The sequence below is a fragment of the Marmota flaviventris genome, chromosome 5 (genome assembly GCF_047511675.1).
Source record: "Marmota flaviventris isolate mMarFla1 chromosome 5, mMarFla1.hap1, whole genome shotgun sequence".
NCBI classification, from domain to species: domain Eukaryota; kingdom Metazoa; phylum Chordata; class Mammalia; order Rodentia; family Sciuridae; genus Marmota; species Marmota flaviventris.
Genome location: NC_092502.1, coordinates 150,918,459 through 150,942,302, shown reverse-complemented (window position 1 = coordinate 150,942,302; position 23,844 = coordinate 150,918,459). Strand labels below are relative to the sequence as shown.

At 34.9% G+C, this 23,844-nt stretch overlaps 1 protein-coding gene across 2 annotated transcripts; it reads right to left on the bottom strand.

Annotated features, from left to right (window-relative positions):
- Positions 1-1,626: 1,626 nt before the first annotated feature.
- Positions 1,627-20,853, bottom strand: Rimoc1 (RAB7A interacting MON1-CCZ1 complex subunit 1). 2 transcript variants are annotated; one of them, XM_027936261.2, is made up of 7 exons: positions 20,713-20,798; positions 19,772-19,830; positions 17,237-17,343; positions 15,155-15,301; positions 13,835-13,966; positions 12,980-13,094; positions 1,627-6,124 (listed from the first exon to the last, which is right to left on the bottom strand). In XM_027936261.2, the coding sequence occupies exons 2-7, from the start codon at positions 19,824-19,826 to the stop codon at positions 5,841-5,843; spliced, it is 840 nt and encodes a 279-aa protein (XP_027792062.1). In that variant the 5' UTR covers positions 19,827-19,830; positions 20,713-20,798; the 3' UTR covers positions 1,627-5,840. The 2 variants fall into 2 exon arrangements, with proteins under 2 accessions (XP_027792062.1, XP_027792060.1); XM_027936259.3 differs by lacking the exon at positions 19,772-19,830 and having other exon boundaries at positions 20,713-20,853.
- Positions 20,854-23,844: the final 2,991 nt, after the last annotated feature.

The window sequence follows — 23,844 nt, the reverse complement described above, 5'->3', positions numbered from 1 at the left end:
ATATTGCTATTTCCCAAATTTAGAATTGCAAAATTTTTAATTCTTCCATTTCATTTTTTTCTTACATTGAAAAATCCTTATTTTTAACTAGCATATTTATTAACAATTTAGTTACTAAGTAGTTTTTTAACATTTCCTTGTAGTTCTTTGTGCTCTAGGGTACATCCACATAGGGATGTGTAAATTTCTATACTTGAAAGGTCAAAAGGAGTTAAGTAGAGGAAAAGGACCACAGGGTGGAAGGAGGGAAGTGGTAGAAAGTGATACTGGTCAAATTATATTGTTACATTATGTGCATGTACAAATATGTAACAACAAATCCTATCATTATGTACAATTATAATACACTAATAAAAAATGTGGGAAAAGGCACAAAAGGTAATGAAAATAATCCTGTGTATTTAAGCCACCAACTTGATACATAATTCAGCATATTTGTTCACTTCATGATTTTCTGCCAAAAAAAGATAAAAAACATGTTTTTAAACTCTAACTTAATCTTATTTTATAACATAAGTACATAGTTCCAAAGTCAAACATACAAAATTAAAGGTATATTCAGAGAAATCTAGCTTCCATAATAGTTCATCTTCTCCCACTCCACCACAGGTAACATTTCTTTTTTAAAGCACACATAATTTGTATCCTTTCATAAATAAATAGCATTATACTATATACTTTCCATCTTCTTAATAATTACTCTATAGTATTACATGGAAATATTCACTGCTTTTTACAGCCACGTAGTCAATTATGTTCATGTACCAGGGTTTATAATGATGTAGTTTTAAATGGGAGATATATGTGTGTGTGTGTATAATATATATATTTAGATGAATTATATTTCATTAAATGCCTCTGGCTTGTGAATTTAGAAATCCACCAAAAGTTACGAGGCTGATTATTAAAAGCCTAAGTTTTAAATAGGTTGTACATGATGCCTAGATGATGAATACATCTACATATAGTGGGTATATCTGGATGCTAGAGCTGAAAATGTTTCAACAATTAAATTTTAGGTTTTCTGGCCATATGAACAAGAAAAAACATGTATTGGAGATACTTATCCAGCCCATGAATTCTTAAGAACCTGCTTCCTATCTAAAATGTCCAAGCATGGCTTGAACTAAGGAAAAGGCAGTATACACTGGACACAAGAGTTTGTTATTCAATTATTCTGACTGATGAGCATTCTAATATTAGCTTGCTGAATGAGGTAGGGGTTATATACAGAACTACTCAGACATTAAAGAAAACAATAATAGCTAACTCTTATGTGTTCTTAACCATAGAGAGGCACTGAACAAAACACTTTTTGAGTATTAATTCACTTAATCTTCAAAATTCTGTGATGTAGGTACTAGTAATATTCCTGTGTTAAAAAATAGAAAATTAAGACACAGAGATTAAGTCACTTTCATAAAAATACAGAGTCAGGAAATAGGCTGTGATTTCAACTCAGGCCTACTAGCTCCAGAACCCACAATCCTCATCTTTATGCTACCCTGTCTGAAAATTATCAAGACGAGACGAAAATAACATTCAGAAGGTAGAAAAATAAACTGAGATGATAGAAGCAATGCAACAATAAACTAAAAAAGAAGACAAAAAAACACAAGAAACAAGTAGGGGAATTTGATTTTATTTTTTTACAAATTTTAAATGTTCCAAAACATTTTACTTGGATTTTTCACTAGAAGTAGGAAAAACAAAACAGTAGAGAACATCAGCATAAATATATAATACATACTTTAATCATGGCTATATTAAATGTATCTCAATGTAATACTTCCATAAGTACAACAATTCATATGTGTTTAAAAAAATACAGAGACGTGGTAATAGAGTATTATAGAATTTTGGATTTGTGGCAGATGGGGAACCCTTACTGAAGGGGCCCTAGAAGAAAAGGGAAGGTGAAAAGAGACAGTCTAAAACTAGCATGTTAACCAGCTGTGGGTTCTTGAAAATACCATTAAATGAATCTAGGAATGCTTTTAGACATAGCTCACATTTTAAAGAATATCAGAGAATTCGCAGCTGGACTGTAAAGGAATGTAATTTTATGTTAGGTTTTAGCAATGACTCTCACCTCACTCTAGTATAGGCAAAGGAATAAGGAAAAGTCATAATTTGCACCTTTATCAGTATCAATTAATTCACAGTGGCCAGAAACCCTATAAATGTAGCAAATCAGGCCCTTAATTATGTGTTAAAGTCTTGCTGACTTCAGAAAATTCATACTGGGAAAAGAATCATACAAATTTAAGAACTGTGAAAAATCCTTTAGCAGAGTTTAAATTTTATTAGCTATCAGAGAATTCAAATTGAAGAGCAACCCCACATGTACAAAGTGCAACAGACCTTTAGGTAATAACATCACCCATTAGTAAAGACCACACTAAAAAGAAATCCTTTAAATGTAACAAAATGTGAAGGTCTTAAGTAGTAAGTCATACCTTAATTCAGTATCAGGACTTCCATAGGAAAGAAAATGATATATATAAATAGTATATTTATGAATATACTATAAATACAAGGCATTTACACAACAGGGTTGAATTTGAAGACACAATGTTTCAGCAGTAGACAGGTGCTTAGAGGTGACTTCCCCACCACTTTAGGTAAAACAACACCCACCCCAAATCCTGTTAGCCCCTTCCCTGCTTTACTCTTCATAGTACTGATCACTTGACACTATACTCCTTAAAATGCTTTGCGTTACTTCCTCCTCTAGAATTCTGAAAGAGGAGGGTGTTTAGTAGCAATACCCTTAGTGCCTGAGACAAAAGGCAGTAGTTGCTGAATGAATGGATTATACTACTTTCCTTATATAGAATATTTGGTATTCTAAGGTGATTTCATTCTAAATGAAAAAGAATTTACTTAGAAGGCCTTAACACATACAAAAAAAAAAAAAATTTTTTTTTTTTTCATTTATCACACACCAGAGTAAAAACCACTGTTACTGTTATGGTGTACAAATTATTCTCCAATTGTTTGGATAATGGAAAGTTGTACAAAAAAAGCACCCAGTAATACCTCACCAACCAGTGAGTCTACAAGGGTCATGAAGGCAAAATAAAGTTACAAGCTTCTGAAGATAAAATTCTCTTGTTTTCTCAGGTTTGGAATCTAAATAATATTTTCCTCCTCTGAGGAGATATATATCAACCACTGGTATAAAGAGCATGGCAGTTTGGAATCCAATAGCAGCAACTCTTTTGTGCAGTTTGACACTTTGAATCATGCCTCATTAATTTAAAAAAATTACTAAGGGCGACCATGCCTGAAGCACTGTGTGTAAAGGTACATTTCACCCAGTAGTAAGGAAAATAATTACAAAACAATGTGGTAAGTGTGATAGCACAGGAAGGGAAAACTAAGACAATATAACAAAGAAACATCTAATTTAGACTGGAGAAGGCTGATAAAAGTTTTTGGACACAATATCAATGAAGCTGCATCCTAAAAGATAAGTAGGTGTTCACTTGGCCACAAAGAAGGGCACAGAATTAATGATGTCTACCAAGTTATTAAGACTGAAAAAACACAAGCATATTTGTAGAAAGAACTGGAAGTACTTATGACTGATTGATCATGATCTCTAAAATAAAAAGGGACAGTCTGTGCTTCTAAAAACCATATTAAAAATTCCTTAAATATTTATATTCAGAAAGCACAAAGGCATTTTCATAATAAAACCTGCTAAAACGCTAAGTTAAATACAAATCTTCTTGGCTGTGCAAAGATAAGCCAGGGGGCTTGGCAGGGATGGGGAGAATTTCTCCTTGCCCTGAAGGCTCTGTATGAATTTTTATGTTTATGAAAAAGAAGTATGGGTTTTCAATGTTTGAGAAAAACTGGACTAGAATATGATTACACAGGATGTTTACAAAGAGAAAGCTGGGAAGGTATGCAACTCTGCAAAAGTTCTAAAAATAAGAAAACATGAAGCAAGAAAGATTATGCACAAAAGATGAGGATTTGATGTTTGGACATACTGAACTTAAAATTACTGTGGATGTTTTTCTAAGTGAAGATTATTTAAGAGACCTTTAGAAATGAGATTTAGCAAGCAAGAGGGAGGCTGAGGTCCAGGTTACTGATTTGGGAATCAGCTTGATATTATAGGTGGTGGAGGAAGCAATGGCTGTGAATGATATCATATAACAAGATTATTAGAGTAAAAAGGAGGGGGAAAATGAGGGAAAAGGGGGACAGAAGGAAGAGAACTCTAGTAGAAAATGAGAAGTCACCAAGAAAACGAGGGAAATAACACAGATGAAATCTGTAACATAGATTTGTCTTCAAAAGGAAGCAAGCAACCTCTTTTCCTCTGAACAGGGGAAAATGAATAAAAATAGTAAATACTTGCTAATATCCTTCATAGCTTCAACTTTGTGTATGATAGGAGGAAGGGCCATGCTCTAGGGGAGGGGCAGAGTATCTGAGGAAAGTGACAAAGTTTGGCTCAAATACAGTGGGAAAAGGGAAAGGCCACCTAGTGACAAACAAAAGGCTTATTGTAAGGGCTTGGGAGACAATGTGATTCCACTTTGAAGGACTACATGCCCTTCCCACAGAACTCAACAACCCAGAAAAGGTAGCTCATTCAATGTTAGGGCTCACAGAATGACTAGCCTAAAGAATAATGACAGAAGGAACAACTAGGGATAGTACATAAGGTGCACCAGAAAGCTGAGGGTGAACAGGGAAGAAAGAAAACCTGAAAGGGGTTTGATAATTTAGGAGTAAGGGGAGCAAGAAAAGGCTGTGAAGAAGCTACAGATGACACAAAAATCAGGAAATAAAAAAGAGGAAAAGATGAGAATTGTCATCAGTTACTGAAATTTGAGATTTCAGAAGGGAAACTCAGGATGGTTAATACTGAAGCTGCTGGAATGTGATAAAGTCACTAGAGCAGAAGTCCAGTTTATTATCAAGGTATCAGACAGCTTATCCCAAGATAGCAGGAGCTGAGGTAGACAGGAAGACAGTAAGCAAGATATCAAATCAGGCTCTTTGGCCTTTAGCATTCCATCCCTATTATTAAGGGCAAAAAATGATAAAACTTCAAAAGATGTGCCCTAAAATTGTATGAAGTAATGACAAACTAACCTATCCTTCCTTACTTGAAATATGCATCTTATTTTAAACAAAATAGGAAATCATTTTTAAATTTTCATAGGATGCCTAATAATTTTTTTTAAGTATTGGGAGATTGAACCAGGGCCTCATACATGCTAGAATTAAAAACTGTAAATATGATTTGTAGTAATACATGGCAAAATAGCTTAAAACAATGATTCCTTTGTGGAATCTTTTGTTATTGACCTTATTGGAAATGGCATCTGAATATTAGTCATAATCTTTCATTTTGCCTACATTTTTATTCAGAATATCTGTTCAAAGCAATGAGGTGAACTGAAGGATAGCAAACTTTAAGAAAGGGAAATTAGAGTTTATGATTGATATATATATATATATATATATTTTTTTTTTTTTTTTAAATAAACAAAAATAACCTAAAGTATTAGGGGGGAAAATATCTGACAAGCTAAATTGGGTTCCTCCTTACTAATGACAGGATACCTGTAGTTCAAGCTGAGTTAGAATAAAATATATGCCATCTTAGATGTTAAGGAATCATTTTTTTTTTCCCCACAGGTTTAAGAATATACAATGAAAGATGAGGATGGCATTTAAAGAAGGGCAACTGTACTGGGTATCTATATTACTATAACATCAAATTCAGTATGTCTTTTATTTATTTATTTATTTATTTTCCATCACATGGGTCTTTTTGTCTTTCTGATTGAAAAAGACCAGATGAATTACTACTTACAGGACTGCTGAAAGAAATTTAAAATTTGTTTTGCATTTGTTGTATTCCACTCTTGTTCCTTCAGGGGTCCTTCACACACAGATACATACTTTTTCAAAATTTTTTCTCCTACTTCTCGGAAATCCAAGGATTCCTTGTGTGTCATGCAGCTTGCTCCGGAAACACCAGTATCCATTTCACGATTTTCTGGCTGTTGATCCACACAATGTTTCAATCCCCAGTAACACATTTCTCCACTGTACATCATAGCCAGCAAATGAATGTCACTAAATATTCCTGGGAAGGTCATTTATGATGAGAGATCAGAATTAAGTTTAAAGAGAAATCCTAGTTGTTAAAACTCTAATAAATTCCTTGTCATTAAACATCATTTCATCTCATTTACTTTAATAATAACATCTAGAAATGCCAAATATCACTAATACTATCCTCATTTACATTGTGCTTTTTTATCCCTATTAACTTATAAAAGATGTTCATCACAACAATAAAAACAGTATTATCAAAGAATTCTTTTAAAGAACTGTTTAAGTTAGTGATCTTAACCTTTTTGGGATGCTCTTAAGGACCTCTTAGAGAATTAATTTAATCAGTGGAACTTCTCTCAGAAATATACTCCAAATTCTGTAGCATTTCAAAATACTCATAAATTCCCTGAATCCCACCCATGAACATAACTCTTATTTTGTGGAATACTCTGGGATCATTGATATAGCTATAGTCAGGTATCCTATAGCTCTTATATTTTTCAAAGTGTCTATCAAAATCACATATCATCATGCCCCTGGAGAGGTCATACAATTTCAAATTATCAGAGGTGCTTATACCACAGGATTTTGATCACAAGTTGAGTGAATTCTTCTTTTGAGTAGTTTTTCCAGTAGCCAATTACATATTAACACTTATGGTATATAAAGTATATTGATTTGGTAGAAGATTTCAAAAGACTTAGAGCCAGGTGCAGGAGCACACACCTGTAATTCCAATGACTCAGGAGTCTATGAGGCAGGAGGATTGCAAGTTCAAGGCCAGCCTCAGCTAAGAGGCCCTAAGCAATTTAGTGAGACCCTATCTCAAAATAAAAAATTATAATTAAAAAAAAAGTGTAAATATGATTTGGGTATGAGATCATACCTAGGAGAATCACCAAAGCTCTTTGAGTCTGCTTATAAATCAGAAAAACTGGGATTGCACAGGCCCTAAACCTGGAGTTTTTTTAAGGAACACATGAAATTAAACTGTGTTTCAGAAAACAAAGTCCTATAAAAATACAAGATCACTTAAATTCTTAAGGCCACTAAAATACAAATGAATGGTTTATTCTAATGTACAAATAAATACTTTATTCTAATGTAGAAATAAATGGTTTATTCTAAGGTACATTATAATAAACACATTAGAATTGTGTGATTATAGGGGCTTGAGCTGGAGCTTAGCGGTAGAGCGCTCGCCTAGCTCGTGCAATGCGCGGGATTTGATCCTCAGCATCACATAAAAATAAATAAATAAAACAAAGACATTGTGTTCAACTACAACTAAAAAAATATTTTTAAAAAAAGAATTGTGTGATTATAAACATACCTCAGTGATTATGAGCATCATAATCTCAATTCCTCACCTAATTATGGTTCAACAGAAACTATGACCATGATGGCATTAGATTAACAATTCAACTTTCAAAACCTGTAGTACTTACTATTTTAAATCTACTAAAAGATATTTGAAGTTTCACAATTTTTTTTTACATCTATCACATTCACTTCACCTGAAATTCAGCTTATAAATAGTGGCAAGATAAGCAACAGTTCAATGGAATAGCTGATTCATTAATGCATTTATTAGTTTAAAAATGAAAAAAAAAGGGCAGAATCTGAGATTTGCATTCATGAAAATGATAGGCTACACTATATTATATATATATATAATATTACATATAATTATATGTAGTATATAATCATATATATTATATATTGTATATAATTATATATAATACTATTAAATAAAATATGTAAGTACAATGCCTATTACATATAATAATTTCTTTTTACTTTTTTTTTTTAATATTTATTTTTTAGGTGTAGATGGACACAACACAATGCCTTTATTTTTATGTGGTGCTGAGGATTGAACCCAGGTCCCGCCTGTGCTAGGCCAGTGCTCCACCGCTGAGCCACAATCCCAGCCCCTTTTTACTTCTTAATAGTTAAGATCATAAACCTCAAAGAAAAAGCTAGAGAGCACTATATAATCTAGTATTCAGGATTATTTTATATTAGATATGGCATTTTATTAAACAAATATCCTTTTTATTTGTGTGATCCTACACCTTGAGTAGATAATACTAGAACCACCAGTGTAGGTAAGAAAAGAAAAGCAAAATGGAGGGAAGGTTGAACTTAAAACCTTCAAAAGCCTTGGGGGATGGGACTAACTACATCCCACAAGGTGAAGTGACCTGGGAAAGGTGAGAAGTACCTGCCTAAGGGGAGATCTAAGCTCTCACCCCATTCTTTAGGTAAGCCTCATTTTCTACATTAGCAAGGAGTCAATTGCTTACCAACATACAGATATCCTTTGAGAAGGTATTATTAGAAAGAAAATGATTAGCTATATGTGAAATAGTTCTTACACTTTAGCCTGCATTTGAATTAACTGGCTCACTGCTGGGCCCCACCTTAGAGTTTCAGATTCAGGTATATAAGTTTGAACCTAAAAGTTTGTATTTTTTAGACAAATTCCTAGGACCTAGTGATGAGGGCCACAAACAAGTCAAGATGGCACCTGGCAGTATGCTAGGAGGAGTGGTTTGAGAAGTAAAGCCATCAAGCCATCAAGATGATGTTAATTAAGTTAAGCTGTGTACAATTATTAAGATGATGAGGATTTCTAGATCTGGATGATGTTAACTGAAACAAGCTGTGTATAATCAGTAAGTGTATATATACCTCTGCCGTCCTACAATAAATCGGCTCCCGCTGTTTCAACCTTCACAAGTTGCTTGTCACACACCCCCACCACCACCCCCCACCACCCCCCACCCGCTATTTTGCCCAGCCAGCCAGACTGCAGCAACCTAGGACAATGCTGATGCTGCTGGCTCACGGACTACACTTTCAAAGCTACTGCATTAAAATACCAAAGGAAAGGATGAACACATAAAAATTAGGCACTTTCTACTGTCTACCCCAAAAGGAGTCACTTTTCTATAGATACAAGCTCTTTACTTGTCTCAATTTCCCTTGATGTTTTCTTTTTCTATTAATACTTAGAATGGTTTTTCAATAAAACACTTTGAACTATATGCATATGTGACAGTGAGGAGAGTACACGAGATGCGAGGAGATGGGAGCAGCATAGAGAGGAAGTATAATTGTAACAGTTTGGATCTAGAATGTCCCCCAAAGTCTGTTAAAGGATTCGTTGCCAGTCTTTGGCACTACTGGAAGGTGGAGAAACCTGAAGCTTTAGGAGGTAGGGCCTATCAGAAAGAAATTGGATCATCAAAGGTGTGCCCCTGAAAAGGATATTAAGACCCCAGCCTCTTCTCTTTCTCTGATTCCCAGCTGCCAGGAGCTGAAGAGCTTTGCTTCCTTCCTTGATGTTTTGCCTCAACACAGGCAAGTGACAGGGCTAAGCAATCACTTTCTAAAACTCTGAATCCGGGGGTGGGGGGTGGAAGGTGTGTCTCAAAATTTTCTCCTTTTAAATTGTTTAGCTCAGGTGTCTTGTCACAGTGATGGAAAGCTAACACAATAATAATTCATGAAATGAAGGTGAGTGAAGTAGGATGTCTTCCACAGAAAAAAAGCAAGGTGCCAGACTGAAATCTTCTGAAAGCAGTATAGCACAAGTCTGCCAACCTCATAACAATTCACTGAATTTACTCAAAATAGATTCTTGGCTTCAAATATTCAACCAGAATGTGTATAGGGTACACAGAAATCAGTATTTTCAATAAGTTATCCAACTAATTAGTGATACTAGTTCAGTGTTGAGAGCCACAGCTCAAGGGGCCCCAGCAAACTTTCAGACTGCCAGCTGATGATTGGCTCACAGTGCCCGAGCAACATCTAGCTGATTGGCTCCTCTGTGGTGATGCGCATTGGGCTGTTTCCCCGCCCTTTCAGACTGCCAGCTGATGATTGGCTCACAGTGGCCCCAGCAACATCTAGCTGATTGGCTCCTCTGCGGTGATGCTCATTGGGCTGTTTCCCTGCACTTTCAGACCACGGAGCTTCTCATTGGGGGACTTTTTTGGCTCCACCCATGTGACCCAGCCAATCGGCCTCAAGAGCAGGAGGATTGTGGGAGGTGGAGAGGCTTGTGGTTGTGAGAGAGGCTTGTGGGAAGCCGGTGGTGGCAGTTGGGCTCTGAGGGTTTTTCCTGAGGAGCGGTTTTGTTTGGCGTGTGTGGTTCTAAAAATAAAGTTCATTTCTTTTGACAGTGGCTCCTGAATTGTGCCCATCCAGACTGCGGCAGTTCAGAATTGCCCTTTATAGAAGCTGAAATCCAGGTTTTGTATTAAGAAATGGGCCAAAGGGCTTCGGGGGAGGGTCGTTCCTCAGTGGCATTTAAAAAGGGGAACACAGGGGGTGGGGTTGTGGCTCAGCAGTAGAGTGCTCACCTAGCATGTGCAAGGCACTGGGTTCGATCCTCAGCACCACATAATAAATAAATTAATTAATTAAAGGTACAGTGTCCAACTACAGCTGGAAAAAAAATGTTTACAAAAAATTTAAAAACAAACAAATAAATAAATAAAAAGGGAAACATAAACCAAGGATGTGAACACTGGATAGTATTCTGATTTACTCCATTTGATTCCAGGTGTATTCTAATAAAACTATTTTTATAAGCCTTTTATTTGACAAGTACATACCCAAAGATTAAAATTCTCTAACCTCCACTTCAGAGAAGAGAGACTAAAGTAGCAAAGAGGTGAGATAAAGAGGCTTATACATAATCGTTTGGATTATTAATAGCTAAAAATTTAATAACATATAGACAATGTCCAAAGGACAGACAATACAGTTATTTTCCCTTCTAAGTATCAAAAGGAAGTAATCATAGTAAGCACACACTGTGTTGAGTTTTATGTAAAATTAGGTCAATTATCACCAACATTTGGCCACAAAAAAATATTTTGATGCCTCATAAAGAATTTTTCTCTTAAATACTGTAGTCACTAAGAATTGTATTTTAGATTTGCTAACAAAAATAATTAGATCCTCTCTAACAGGGTATTAAGAGAAATTTAGCCTATGGGAAAAAAAAAATGGTTTCCTAGCTCCTAACTTACTCATGTAGAAAGATAAAGATTCAGGTAAAGCAAACTTCTTTGGATGACAACAAGAAGTTAATACCATAAGAGGGATGAGGACTTGGCAAAACTTCTGTGGTTCCTATATTTTCTTTTTCTCTGGAAATTGCTTTAGTACCATATCCGACCCTTTTAATTACCCTGTGAAAGAAGCATTTGAAGCGAGGGTTAATATATTCAAAGCATGACTAAAGAGAAGGCACTAATATATGCCTCCCGAGAAAGAAAATTCCAGGCCACAGTGTATCTTACCTTAAAACCAGATATAGGAGAATAAGGGAAACAGATGACTTGTGTGACTTTCTCTGGTTCTTTCAGTGCTAATCCTCACCTTTTTCTTTTAAACAGTGTTCCAGGTTAAGTATTTAATGGAATCAGTCCATGTAGGACTGACTTGAGGTGCGGGTTGAGGAAACTGTTTAAAAGATCATTTTCAATAACTCTAATTAGTTCATTAGTTATCTGGTATAACTAATGATAATATATATATTTTCTATAAATACATCAAAACTATATTTGTAGGATGTCATGCCCATTGTGTGAACTCTGTATTCACAATAGGTTGTTTTAGGATAAGATGGTTGTCTGAAATAACAGAACATAACAATTTTTAGACATCACTACAAAGTCTTATGTTAACAGTATTTAAATCACCAGTTTTTGTTTAATTAAATGTTTTCAAATAGAACAGCTCAGGAAGCTAGCAAAGTAACAAAAAGAATTAAAATATATTTTAAATTCTAGAATCTTCCTCAAGATATTTTCTTATTTCTCACATTTCATTTCTCCCATAACAATTTCAGGTGAAACATAAGAAATGAAAATTTACAAGTATACTCCTGTGTCAACCACAGCTTTGTGACCTTAAAGAGATCCCTTGATTTACCTGGACCTCAGTTCCTCCATTAAAAAAAAAAAAGATATGGTAAAAGTCAGTTCTTTCCCTAACTTCAGTTCAAAATTCCAATGATGCCCAATATCCAGTTCTTAGAACTGTCAAGTGCATAGATATTTGTATGAGAAACAGCTGCCATCCAATATTTATCCTCTCCCCACCTTCTTAGTAAAGAATTTTAATTTGGAATGGTAATGTTATCAGGTTAAGAACTATACTTTCCAAGTTTCCTCACAGCTAGGTGAAGTGATTGAATTAAACTGGCCAATGAGTGGAAGTACTGTAAGAGCTTCTGAAAAGGTTGTTAAGGAGCTGACTGGGTTAACAAAATTCCCTTCTGCCATTCCAGAAGCTTGAAACACAAGTGACACAGAAGAGGCTCTGGGAGCATTTTGGAATACCGAGCATGAAAGCAGTGTCCTAAACAGGGATACCTCCTATAAAACTCTGTATCATCACTATTATACTCTAAATAAAGTGCCTCCCTCTGAAGCTTAAGAACTCTGATGCTAAAGAGGATAAAAGAAAAAGATAAGAACATGATGTCATGGAGTCACTATAACCTTAATGGATTTTTTTTTATGTGAAAGAGCATTAAATGTCTACATTGTTTAAGTTACTTCTTATCTAACACAAATAGACAAACCTTGTTCTAACCAAGGCCAAGCAAGAATGCAAAATATGTAAAAATAACATGATACAAAACTCTCCCCAAATTATTAAATAGCAGAGATTAGAAGTACATTACACGAAAAGACTTTAATCTGAATTTCTTAAAAAGATCTGTTATTACTTTTTGTCTATAATCTAGCTTGAAATGTATTTAAAATACAGAGTAAAATCTAACCAACTTTCTAAAATCTTAAAAAACTTTAAGTCAATTAGAAAATGTTGAAAAGAAAATAGATCACATTACCTGCACTCAGTAATTTAGCTGTGTCTAAGTCTTGAAAAGAAACTCCTTCATTTAACTGGATAGGACACCGATAATTAAGCATTTGTAGTAAGTAATTGATTCCATCAACAAGGTACTAAATAAAAATCAAAGCCAAAGAATTAAAGTATTATATACAGAACTATCAACTTCAAATACTTTTTCCCATTCTTTGCCAGAGAAAATGGGCTAGTATACAGATATATCTAATGGTTATTAAATTTCAATGGTATAAGGTCCCACAACTCCATATTCTCATAATGTAAGTATATTCCTCCAAATAATAATACAGAAAAGAAAATGTTAACCAAGAACACATGCTTCAGTAAAATCCTTATCAAAAAAATACTATTAAAGGAAGAAAAGGATAAATATCATAAAGATGTGTAAAAACAAGTTATTACTGTGTACAATACTAATTTATTAATGTGTACAATACTAACACCCATGTCTGTCTATAATTTGGTCAGAACAGTCAAGATGACTCAAGAGAACCACAACTTTCTAGAAGCAAGGTCATGTGGGCTCTTTAGCAGTAATTTACTGACAGATGAAGGCTTGATCCAAATATTTTCTTCAGACAAGAAAAATTATATATATAGAGATATATATGATTAAGAATTAATATTATTTATTTTATATTAAAAAGTTAAAATCCAGAACTTAAAAAAGCAGGTAGATCCCCCAAATTACAAAGTGCTTTCACATTATCTTATTTAGTAAAAGACCTAGAATGCAAGCCCAGACTCTTTGATTCCACTACTCTTATTATAATAAAGACAGCTTTTTGAAACCTAAATGTCAACAATCAAAAATGTGTAAGAAATGTCTTTTTACCTTTTTAAGCAAACTAGATTTTTTCAAGAGCCACTCTCTTCTTTTGGTCAGAGAATGACAATACATATACAGTAGGGCTCCTCGTCTCCAAGAGAGACATTCAAGTAGCTCATCCCCAAGCAAATCACAAAGCTGAAACACATACACACACAAAGCCAAAAGAGAAACCTGATGTCTTTTGGTCAAATTAGAAGTCAAATTTCAAAAAATTGAGCAATTAAAAACACTCACTTCACAAGAGGTGCCCCAGTTTACTAATTTACACAGGAATGCCTATCTTTGAATCAAGCAGAAATACTGAAATTTATTAGTATGTAAAAATTAAAATAACTTTTACATTTACAAATAGTTTTACAAAATAATTCTAAAAATATTTGAGTAGCAAATTCCTCTAACATATTTGAAATATAGTCTACAGTCTGATTAAAAAGATAGCTTTTCAGAAGTGTTAGTTGAAAAAAGATCATATCTATTTCTTTCAAGTAAAGAAATAAACATAAGAGAATCTAATAAGAATTAGATTGCTAGAATAAAATACTGAAAAGTTATACACAAGAATGATTTTAGTAAACCAAAACTTTTGTTGTGGTACGGCATTTAAATCTTGCAATGATTTGTTTCCATAGTTAGCCTCCCCTAATAAATACATACAGCAAAGAAGGTATCTAGGTAGCAAGTCAGCAGGCACTTAAAGATGAGAAATTATTTGCTAGAAAGATTATCCAGGACTAGCGATATAAGCTCTGCAATCACCTAAACAGAGATGATAGTAAAAAGTATGTGATCAGGTTGTCAAGCAAAAATAAAATAGAGACTATCAGAGGAGAAAGTAATGTCCTTAGGGAGTGGCAATGTTTCAAGAATAAAGGAGAGAGGAGTTGCTTTGGAAAGAAGAGAAGGCTTCTCAGAAATGAAGGAGAAAAGAGCATGCAGGGGGGCTCCAAGGGATGGTATGATCGAAAGGCAGCAATTGTCCAGGTGGATCAAGACTAGAAAAAAGATAATAGGTATGGTAATTAGATTTCCAGGGACCTTTAGAGAAAAACATAGCATGTGCAACAGTACAGGGAGCAAAAGTAGGGAATATCTGTGTTTACAAAGGCATACAATTATAATTCCATCATGCAAATATTCTAAAAATATTTAGTAAAATATAATATTTTACTGTCATATTGGTCTGCAGTGGTAAGCTCTCATACTTCCCTCTTTCAATCTTAAAACAGAAACAAAAATATATTGAAAAAGAAAAAAACAGACACTAAGAGAGCAAGAAAGCAAGAACCAGAAGCATTCCGCAATAACTTATAGTGCAAAACTTACTTTTGGATGCATATTATTTTCTTTAACTAAAATTTCTGGTTCTGAAAGAAAACTGATTAGTTCTTTTACTTTCTGGTAAGAAGAATCTTCAGGAAAATCTTCATCTACTAGCTTATTCTCCTCAAAATATGTCATGTCCAAAATAGCCTAAACAAAAAAGAAAAAAGTATAAGCAATTTAAACTTTAAAGAATATTAGAGTTTAACTTTGCATATGTAGAAGATATATATGTGTGTATATACATATATATACATCTATATCTCATATATACATACATATATCAAACATTCTAGCATGGTAGTTAAATTTGGGAAGTATTCAGAGTGTCTAGCTATAAAAATAACTTGAAATAGGCATTATAGAAAATGTTACAGGTAGTTGCACATGGTGATGAAAATCTAATATCCTAGAGATTTGGGAGCTGAGGCAAGAGGATTCCAAGTTTGAGGCCAGTCTCAGCAACTTAGTGAGATCTTTTCTCAAAATAAAAAAAGGGCTGGGATATAGTGCAGTGGCAAAATACCCCTGGGTTCGATTTCCAGTACTGGGGGAGGAGACAACTTTGTAGGTATTTTATTTTAGTAAAACATTGGGTTAATGGTTATCTTGCTTCTCTCAAGAAATAAAATGAAGATTATATTTTAACATGTTAATCATATATAAGAAATTATGAAAGAGTCATCAATTATTATATTCTTTGCTATTTATATATGTATAATCGCTGAAATTTTTTTAAACACCTGCAGTATTAAGGTCACCACTTCTGGTTTTGTATATTGAAATTTTCAGAGGATTTGTTTTCCCAAATGCATAGTCAGTATTTGAGGACTATATATCCTGCAACTCAATAGTGAATGCATACTATCAACATATGCAATTCAAACACCAAGTCCCCAGCACTCCTAAATACAAAAAACACTCTATTCAAGCACCTTAATATTTTCCAATCCTTTTTCTTTTTTTTAATCTCCTGAATTAAGACTGAGGAAACTCGGTTCTAGTGTCAATTCTACATTAATCACATAACTAACCAAGGACAAGTTAATTTTATCTTTTCTAAGGCTGTTTCTTCACTGGTAAATGATAAATTGGATTAAATGCCTTTCAAAGTTCCTTCAAAGTTTTGAAGATAAAATTAATTATTACATGTAAAGCACTTGAAACATTACCTAGCACAGTTAGTGATATTTAAAAGATAAATGTTATTGTGTACAAAGCCTAAGCCAGGAAAGAGAGATCACCATCCTATGGAAGATGGTCTGTTAATTCAGAACTCAAAGGTTCTAGAAGATGTGGGAAATCTCAATCTGTATCTCTAGGTCTTTTGTACACTTTGGAAACTAAGTACTCTACTTTTTACAACCATTTCATCTTTCTAATCTTATAACAATCAGGAAAAGGCACACAAAAGCACTTTATCAAGTATAATCCAAATGTTAGTTATTATAAAGTTTATTTTTACATCTCAGTTTGTCTCAGCAGTATTTGGGAAAAAAACCAAAACAAAACAAGGAAACAGGTATTGTCCACAGAAAGACCTGAATTTAAAGGAAAGTAAAAGAAAAAAGGGGGAACAGAAAAATATTATGAATGTGTATGAGACTAGCAGGGGGAACCATGTTTAGAATCCTGAGAAAAGGTGAATTTCAGAAAAAAAATAATAGGACTGTTAAGAGTTCCCTACTCCCTCTGAAGTGTTCAAGCTCTTAAGACACTGAATGTTATTCTGTGTTACCTACACATAAAGGGAAGCAATTCTTTTACCTGCAAGATTTTTTTCCTCACTTTTCAATCAACACATTAAATAAATCCCCCTCCTTTGCATACTGCCTCAAAGTTTCAAGTTACTTGCTTTATATATACTTTTTCTAAAATTATACATTTTAAATAAAGAACAAACTGGGGCTGCGGATGTAGCTCAGTGGTACTTGCTTAGTATGTACAAAGCTCTGGGTTTAGCACTGCAAAAACATAACAAACAAAAGAAAAAAAAAAAAAAACTTCATTATTAACTTTGGAGTTAATCACCTAAATAAGTAATCTGCCCTCATAAAATGCCAGAGTCCACATCTGTTTCAGTACCTGTGTATAAAGTTCTAGAAGATTTGATGGATTTGAACATTCTTTCTCTTCTCCACATAAAAGTTTCAGTTTTTCCAGAGCTGCTGAGGCCCGAATTAAAAAGTGATCTGTAAAAAAGTTAAAACACATGATTATTTCACAAATTTAGAGTACATAAGTATCTGAGATGACGAAATAAAACTATATTATAGAATATGAAGAAACAGCAAGCACTATCTTATTCAAAATATGAAGTATAACATAATGTCCAATACTAATTAAGTAAATGTATCATGGAAATTTATTCTGGAAAGCAAAAGACTGAAAACTTTCTGCATTCTAAACAGAAAACTGCTATTTCCTAAGTGCAGTGTATATCTTCATAATGCTTCTTTAATAATGCTGATCCATTCAAAATGCTTAAATAATAAATTTATATAGCTTTTATTATAAGAATACAAATACTTTATATAAATCCACAGAAAGGGCTTCTACTGATAATGTGTGATGTCATAATTGTAAAGGTTTTTTTAAAAGAATGATTTACCAAATCAAATGTTTCATAAAATATCAGCACTATAAACAATTATAATTTAATTATAACCTAACTGTGTTTATAGCTATTACAACTAAAATTATGCAATTGTGTATTTTATTCTTTTAAAACAGACAGGAAACAAATTACCTCGTTCCTTCAAAATCTGAGGAAAAAGGAATAATAGGTCTACTTATCACATTCAACTCCTCTTCCCTATCTACTATTTTTTCTCCTTTTCATATTGTCATTATCCTTTTGCTTCTTCTATGATTTCAGCTATTATGTATTCACACAAAGGCACTATAGATCATTCTATATTACCTCCTATAGTAAACTTTAGATATGTAAGACACTAAAGTCCCTGAGCTTGCCCCTTTGTGTTTCTCCTCTGATATACAAATCTTTCCTCCTCTTCTAATGGACACATTATATAGCACTTGGTGTGGGCCCATTTGATCTAGACTCAGCAGAAATTGAGAAGATCCATTAAGCTGTTTACTGTCAGACCAAAAGCACCATCAGGATATGTCCATACCATTCATATGATGACCTTAAGTAGTCCCAGTTAAAGACTGGGAAAGATAAAGACCCTTACCAGACTATGACTGCTGTTAAGATTCACTATTTACTTGAACTGAATGTTCCCTATTTAGCAGTCTTCCTATCTGTCCTTGGTCCAGAAGTATCAACCGCACAACCCAGAAAATAGATTCTACTATGAACCCAAATTGTACAGAATATAGCGTTCCTTACAGTGCTTCTTTAGAGATGTTCACCTTTTTTTTTTTTTTAACTTGCAAGATTATTATAAGGTAAAAACTTGATTGAATGGATAGGACTAGAGACCATTATGTTATATGAAATAAGCCAAACTCAAAAGGTCAAGGGTCATATTTTCTCTCATGTGGAAGTTGAGAGGAAAAGGAAAGGAAACAAAAAAGGGTGTTGGGTAATGACTGGGGTGGTCTCATGAAAATCAAAGGGACAAGGGGGTGTAAGGGAGGAGGGAAATACTGGGGAGTAATATTGTCCAAATTTTATTGTATGCATGTAAAAATATGTAAAACAAATCCCATCATTATGTACAACTATAATGCATCAATAAAAATATATGGAAAGAGAAAAAAATAAAATGAATATCCTCAGTATCTAAAAAATTTTTAAAAAGACTAAAGTCCCTGAGCTTGGATTGAAGGCCCTAGACCACTGCTGAAGAGTTGACATGACTACTATAGAGATAATATTATAGTGGCGTAACTATCATTTTAGAAAAGTCCATAAAAATGCAATACTTCTACTAGAACTATTCAAACAACCACAGGCAAGTCAAAAGATAAAAAGTGATTCTTATATAATCTCTGGAAAAAGTCCCTCTCATAGAATATTTCCATATAGTAAACATACTGTACTTGTACAATAAGAAAAATATTAACAAATATTGGCCAGAAATATAAAGGAGAGCATTTCCTAGATCGAATAACATCTGATTGTACCTGATCTAATTTGAATAAGTCAGTGAGAACTACCGATCCCTACAACCTAGTATGAACAAATAGTTGTTACATTAAAGGACAATTTTTTAATATATATTATTTTGTTGTGTGGGAAACAAATGCCAAGTTTAATTCAAATATATTCAATCTTGCTTTAACTAAACTTCATAAGAAAATCCTGATAATAATATTTTAATAAGATCAATTTAAATACTGATTAATAGTCCATAATGTTACAGCTACTATTGTATTTAACTTTAATAAACTTTCAGAAAAATAGTCTCCAAATATGAATACATCATACCAGACTTTTATTTTCAGACTTCATTCTATACTGAATTAAAGAATTCCTCCACAGGAAAATGAGAATGACTCATAGGTGCAGTAACAAGTGATTAAAAAATACTCTGTGATCTCTTTGAATTGTTCCAAATATGGCTGGAACTAGAGGTAACTTGGAAACACTTACAGGTAATTGCTACTACTATCCACAAATTATTCATGTGAATCCTAAGATTCACTTACCACAAACCAAAAAAGAAGTCAGCTTCAGGGTGGTCTGTGGGTCTTTGAAGAACATACTCCTGAGAAGAGATAATCCGGTAAACAATCTTCACTGAAACTAAGTCATCTCATCTTAGATCTTATTCAATAAATTCACCAACTATTCAATCACTTGGGAAAATGTCTCACTGTTGTTCTAAAGAGAAATGAGTGAGCCCACAAGAATTTTAAAACCTACCTGTCTGAAGTAAAGGTTCAAATCTCAAAAAGGGGTAATGTAGAACCTATAAGTAGTTAGAAATGAAAAGAGAACTGGACTTGAAGTCAAAAGATCAAAGTAACTCCTAAGTTAGTTTTGTCCAAAGGAAAAGAGCTCAGACTTCTTCAAAACAAGTGTTCTAATATTCACAGAACCCTTGTGAGAACCGAGAAGACACACGTGAATCAAGATCATTTAAATTACACCAATGTAAAGCTCTTCCACAGAATATTATTTATGGTTGCGTTCTAATCCAAAATATGAAAGCGAAAATATTATAATGGAGTAATACAAAAAGTGTAACTGTTATATATGCCTATTTATCTTTACTGGGTGCAAAACTGCTACTGCTTGACTACTATTCCTCAATTTAACTAATTCTTTAAATGTTCGTGTGTATTTTCAATTGACACTACACTTTTTCCACTCGTTACCGAAACAGATCCGACAGCACACATCTGGCTCACATGAAAACAAGAAAGATTTCATGGGTTACGAAAAATGCGGTTTTAAAAGCAAATGCCTTGTCAACGTAAGTTCCTGAGGGAGGACTGTCCACCGCGCGGCACAGGATCAGAAGAACAGGACCAAGGACCTGGGACCCCCCGGGGCCACAGGCCGCAGCCTCCGGTCCTAACAGCCATGGAACACCAGCCCTGAACCACCGTCCGCCCGGCCGCCTCCCTCTCCTCCGCTCCCTCACCGTCTTCACCCGCGGCTTCACTAAGTTGCTGTATGTGGGCTTGAGCCAGGTCCCCCAGCTCCTCCACTCGCCTCACCACAGTTGAGACTGCGGCCGCCATGGCCACAACCGGCGGGCACGCCCCGGCCACGTGACCACGCCAACCCAAGATCACCTGATCCCCCACCTACTGCTGGGCGAGGGGGCGGAGCTCGACTGGTTGCTGGGAGGAGACTTCAGCTCCGGGAGAGAACCGACCAGGGCCCACAAAGGTCGTTCCGGGGTGTTTCATTCCTCCGGACTGCCTCCTCCCTCCCATAATTCTGTGCAACCCTGGCTCCAGGGGCGGGTGTGATGCCGGGGCACACCTCCCTCCTGCCCCCTTCTCTAAACCAATAGGGAGCCACCCATGCCCCAAGGTGAGCCAATGGGAAACCAGCTCTCTCCGCCGGCGCCGGGGAAATGAGCGCCACCGCGGCAGACCCACCAGCCGGAAGAAGGAGGTCGGAATGTCTGGAAAAAGGATCAACGGGTTTGGCTTGGTAGCGAGGGAGGTTACCTAAAATAAAATTATAATCTCTCTGTCAGAAACCGAAAGCCTGCCGGCCCCCGCGCAGCACATCCAAGTCTCCCGCGTGGTCTGGGGGAGGGGGAAGGGCCCAACGGTCGCGGAAGTTCCCAGTCTACTTGGTGGAATTATCCTTTCTAAGGCCGAATTTCAGCGGTTGACTTTGTTTTGCCTCCGTCTTCCCCTAACCTGCGCACGTTTATTCCACCCGTCTCGCTTCCAACTGTAGTAAAAGTTGCAGCTACAAAACTCTGTTATATGCAGTTCTTCTCGAGACCCTTCGTAGAGGCGCTAAATTGTGAGGTTCAGGCTCTCAGTTGTGAGTTTCAGGCTTTTAAATAGCTCTTCTGCTTTGTGTTCCCCGACTGCTTTCTTGAATTCTGCTTTTCAGTTTGGCACAGTATATCCATCTTCTTTCCTACGGGAGGTAGTTTTTTTTTTTTTTTTTTTTTTTAAACAATAAAAAAATACTTAAAAGTACGGAAATATTGTGTTATGATTTTATAAGTAATTGACCACAACGACTTTCTAACAGACCTGATTTCTTTCTCTGTCAAATCACCTTAATATTGTGTGTTAGTTCTGTGTCCCCAGAGCCTCCTACAGTGCCTAGCACATAATACTCAAAAAATATTAATTTGAAAAACAAAGCAAACCTCCAGTTGTTATAATCAAAATTTCTGAAGGCCAGGAAGTTTACGTTGTATAATCATAGCGGGCCAAAGAAATGTAGTAGGCATCTGAAACTTTGAAGTGCCAAACCTTAAAAGTATATTCTGAGCAAAACTTATAATTCCTATGAAATATTAAATAACTGTAAACTTTTAGCTGGAAACATACTTAACACTGGGAATTATTACTCAATTGATACACTGGTGTGTGCCTATTTTCAAAGAAAAAGTTGGATGAGATCTGAGAATATTATGGAGTATTATGGGGTGTGGTTCAGACTTAATTCCAGACAACAAAATGAAAAGAATGAGACTATTAGCCCCTCCAAACCTTAGCATGATTCTGTGGTTAGTCCAAGACCATACCAAAGCAAACACCCATACAAAGCCCTCTTACCATAAAGTCTTACCATAAAGACACACAGGAAATAGTCAAGTCTCACCAATGTACACTAGACAAAGTGCTCAAAGCCAGAGAACACCTGTACTAGAAAAGAAATACTTTTACTCCAACTCAGTTTTGTTTTTTTTTTTTAACTTTAGGAAACCCATATAAATAGAACAAATGACAAATACAATACTAGTTTATTTTTAATTTCAGAGAAATTAATAGCTGAATAATAATGTACCAAAAATTTCTCATAAAAGGAATAATTGATCTCACTGACCCATTTACCCCACCACTGATATATAGTAGATAAGATCCATTTATGTTTACATAAATATAAAATTCTTGGTTATTCTTGAATTAACTTCTACCATTATTTTAGAACCTTCTTTCAATCATTTTATATTTCTGTAGGCATTGAATTTCCTTTTTAAAACTCCCAATGAACAGAGATACATAGATACATGCATATACACACACAGATTTTATTTCCACCAGTGACTTTCATATAATATAACTTTATTACACAATTGCTCCCTTTCTCATTTAATGAGCTATTATTGGGTCAGGCACAGTGATAGGCACTGGAACTATAGCAATAAACAAAATTAACATGATCCCTGCCCTCTTATAGCTTATTATCTAGTAAGACAGTATAAAAATAATAAGAACAAATAAATGCATAATTTTAGAATTGTAGAAGGTGTTGAGAAGGAAAAGTTAAAGGGATATGATTTGGTTTGAGAATCCCTCTAATCAGAGAAGGCATCAGGAAATTATACTAACACCTAAATAATGAATAAAATTAGCCAGTTGAGTGGAGAGCATATAAATCTTCATGCAATCAGAAGAGAAACCACAAGGTAATTTGAATATGGAAAGTTCTATATAAGGAATTATTAAGTATAACAGGGAACTAGAATGATAATGGATTGGCTACTGAGAAGCCAAAAAAAATTTAAATAATAAATGAATGGCAAGTATTGGGAGCAGCTGTTACCATTGGAACAGAGATTCAGACCTTGTAAGAGAACTTATGGCCATGGGTCACTGGTCAGCAGAGAAGTTACAATAGTCCTTGCAAGTGAAACTTCCTGGAACTCCATCCTCTAGAATTTGCTAGAAATCTGTCCTGTAGGTTTCCAGGGAAAGACATTTATGGGAAAGCATTTCACAGTGGGCAAACTTCCTGAGGGGAATGCCAGGAGAAGATGCTGGCTACCATGCATTACAGGACTCCAGTGCCCAAAGAAGCTGCATCTGTGGTAGGAGCCAGATGTCAGCAAGCCATCCATGCTTCAGGAGCCTGCCAAAACACACACACACACACACACACACACCCCAGGAAATACCTTTTTTCCTCCTGCAAGGCATTTCTAAATCCTTCTACTCTCAAAACTTAACATCATGTCAGCTGACAAAGGAAAAATGATTAAGAGGCCCAGATATATTTGCACAAAACAGGGCAAAAAGATAAAATTGGAACTGAGAGGCAATAAAATCTATAACTGGAATAGTGTGGGAAA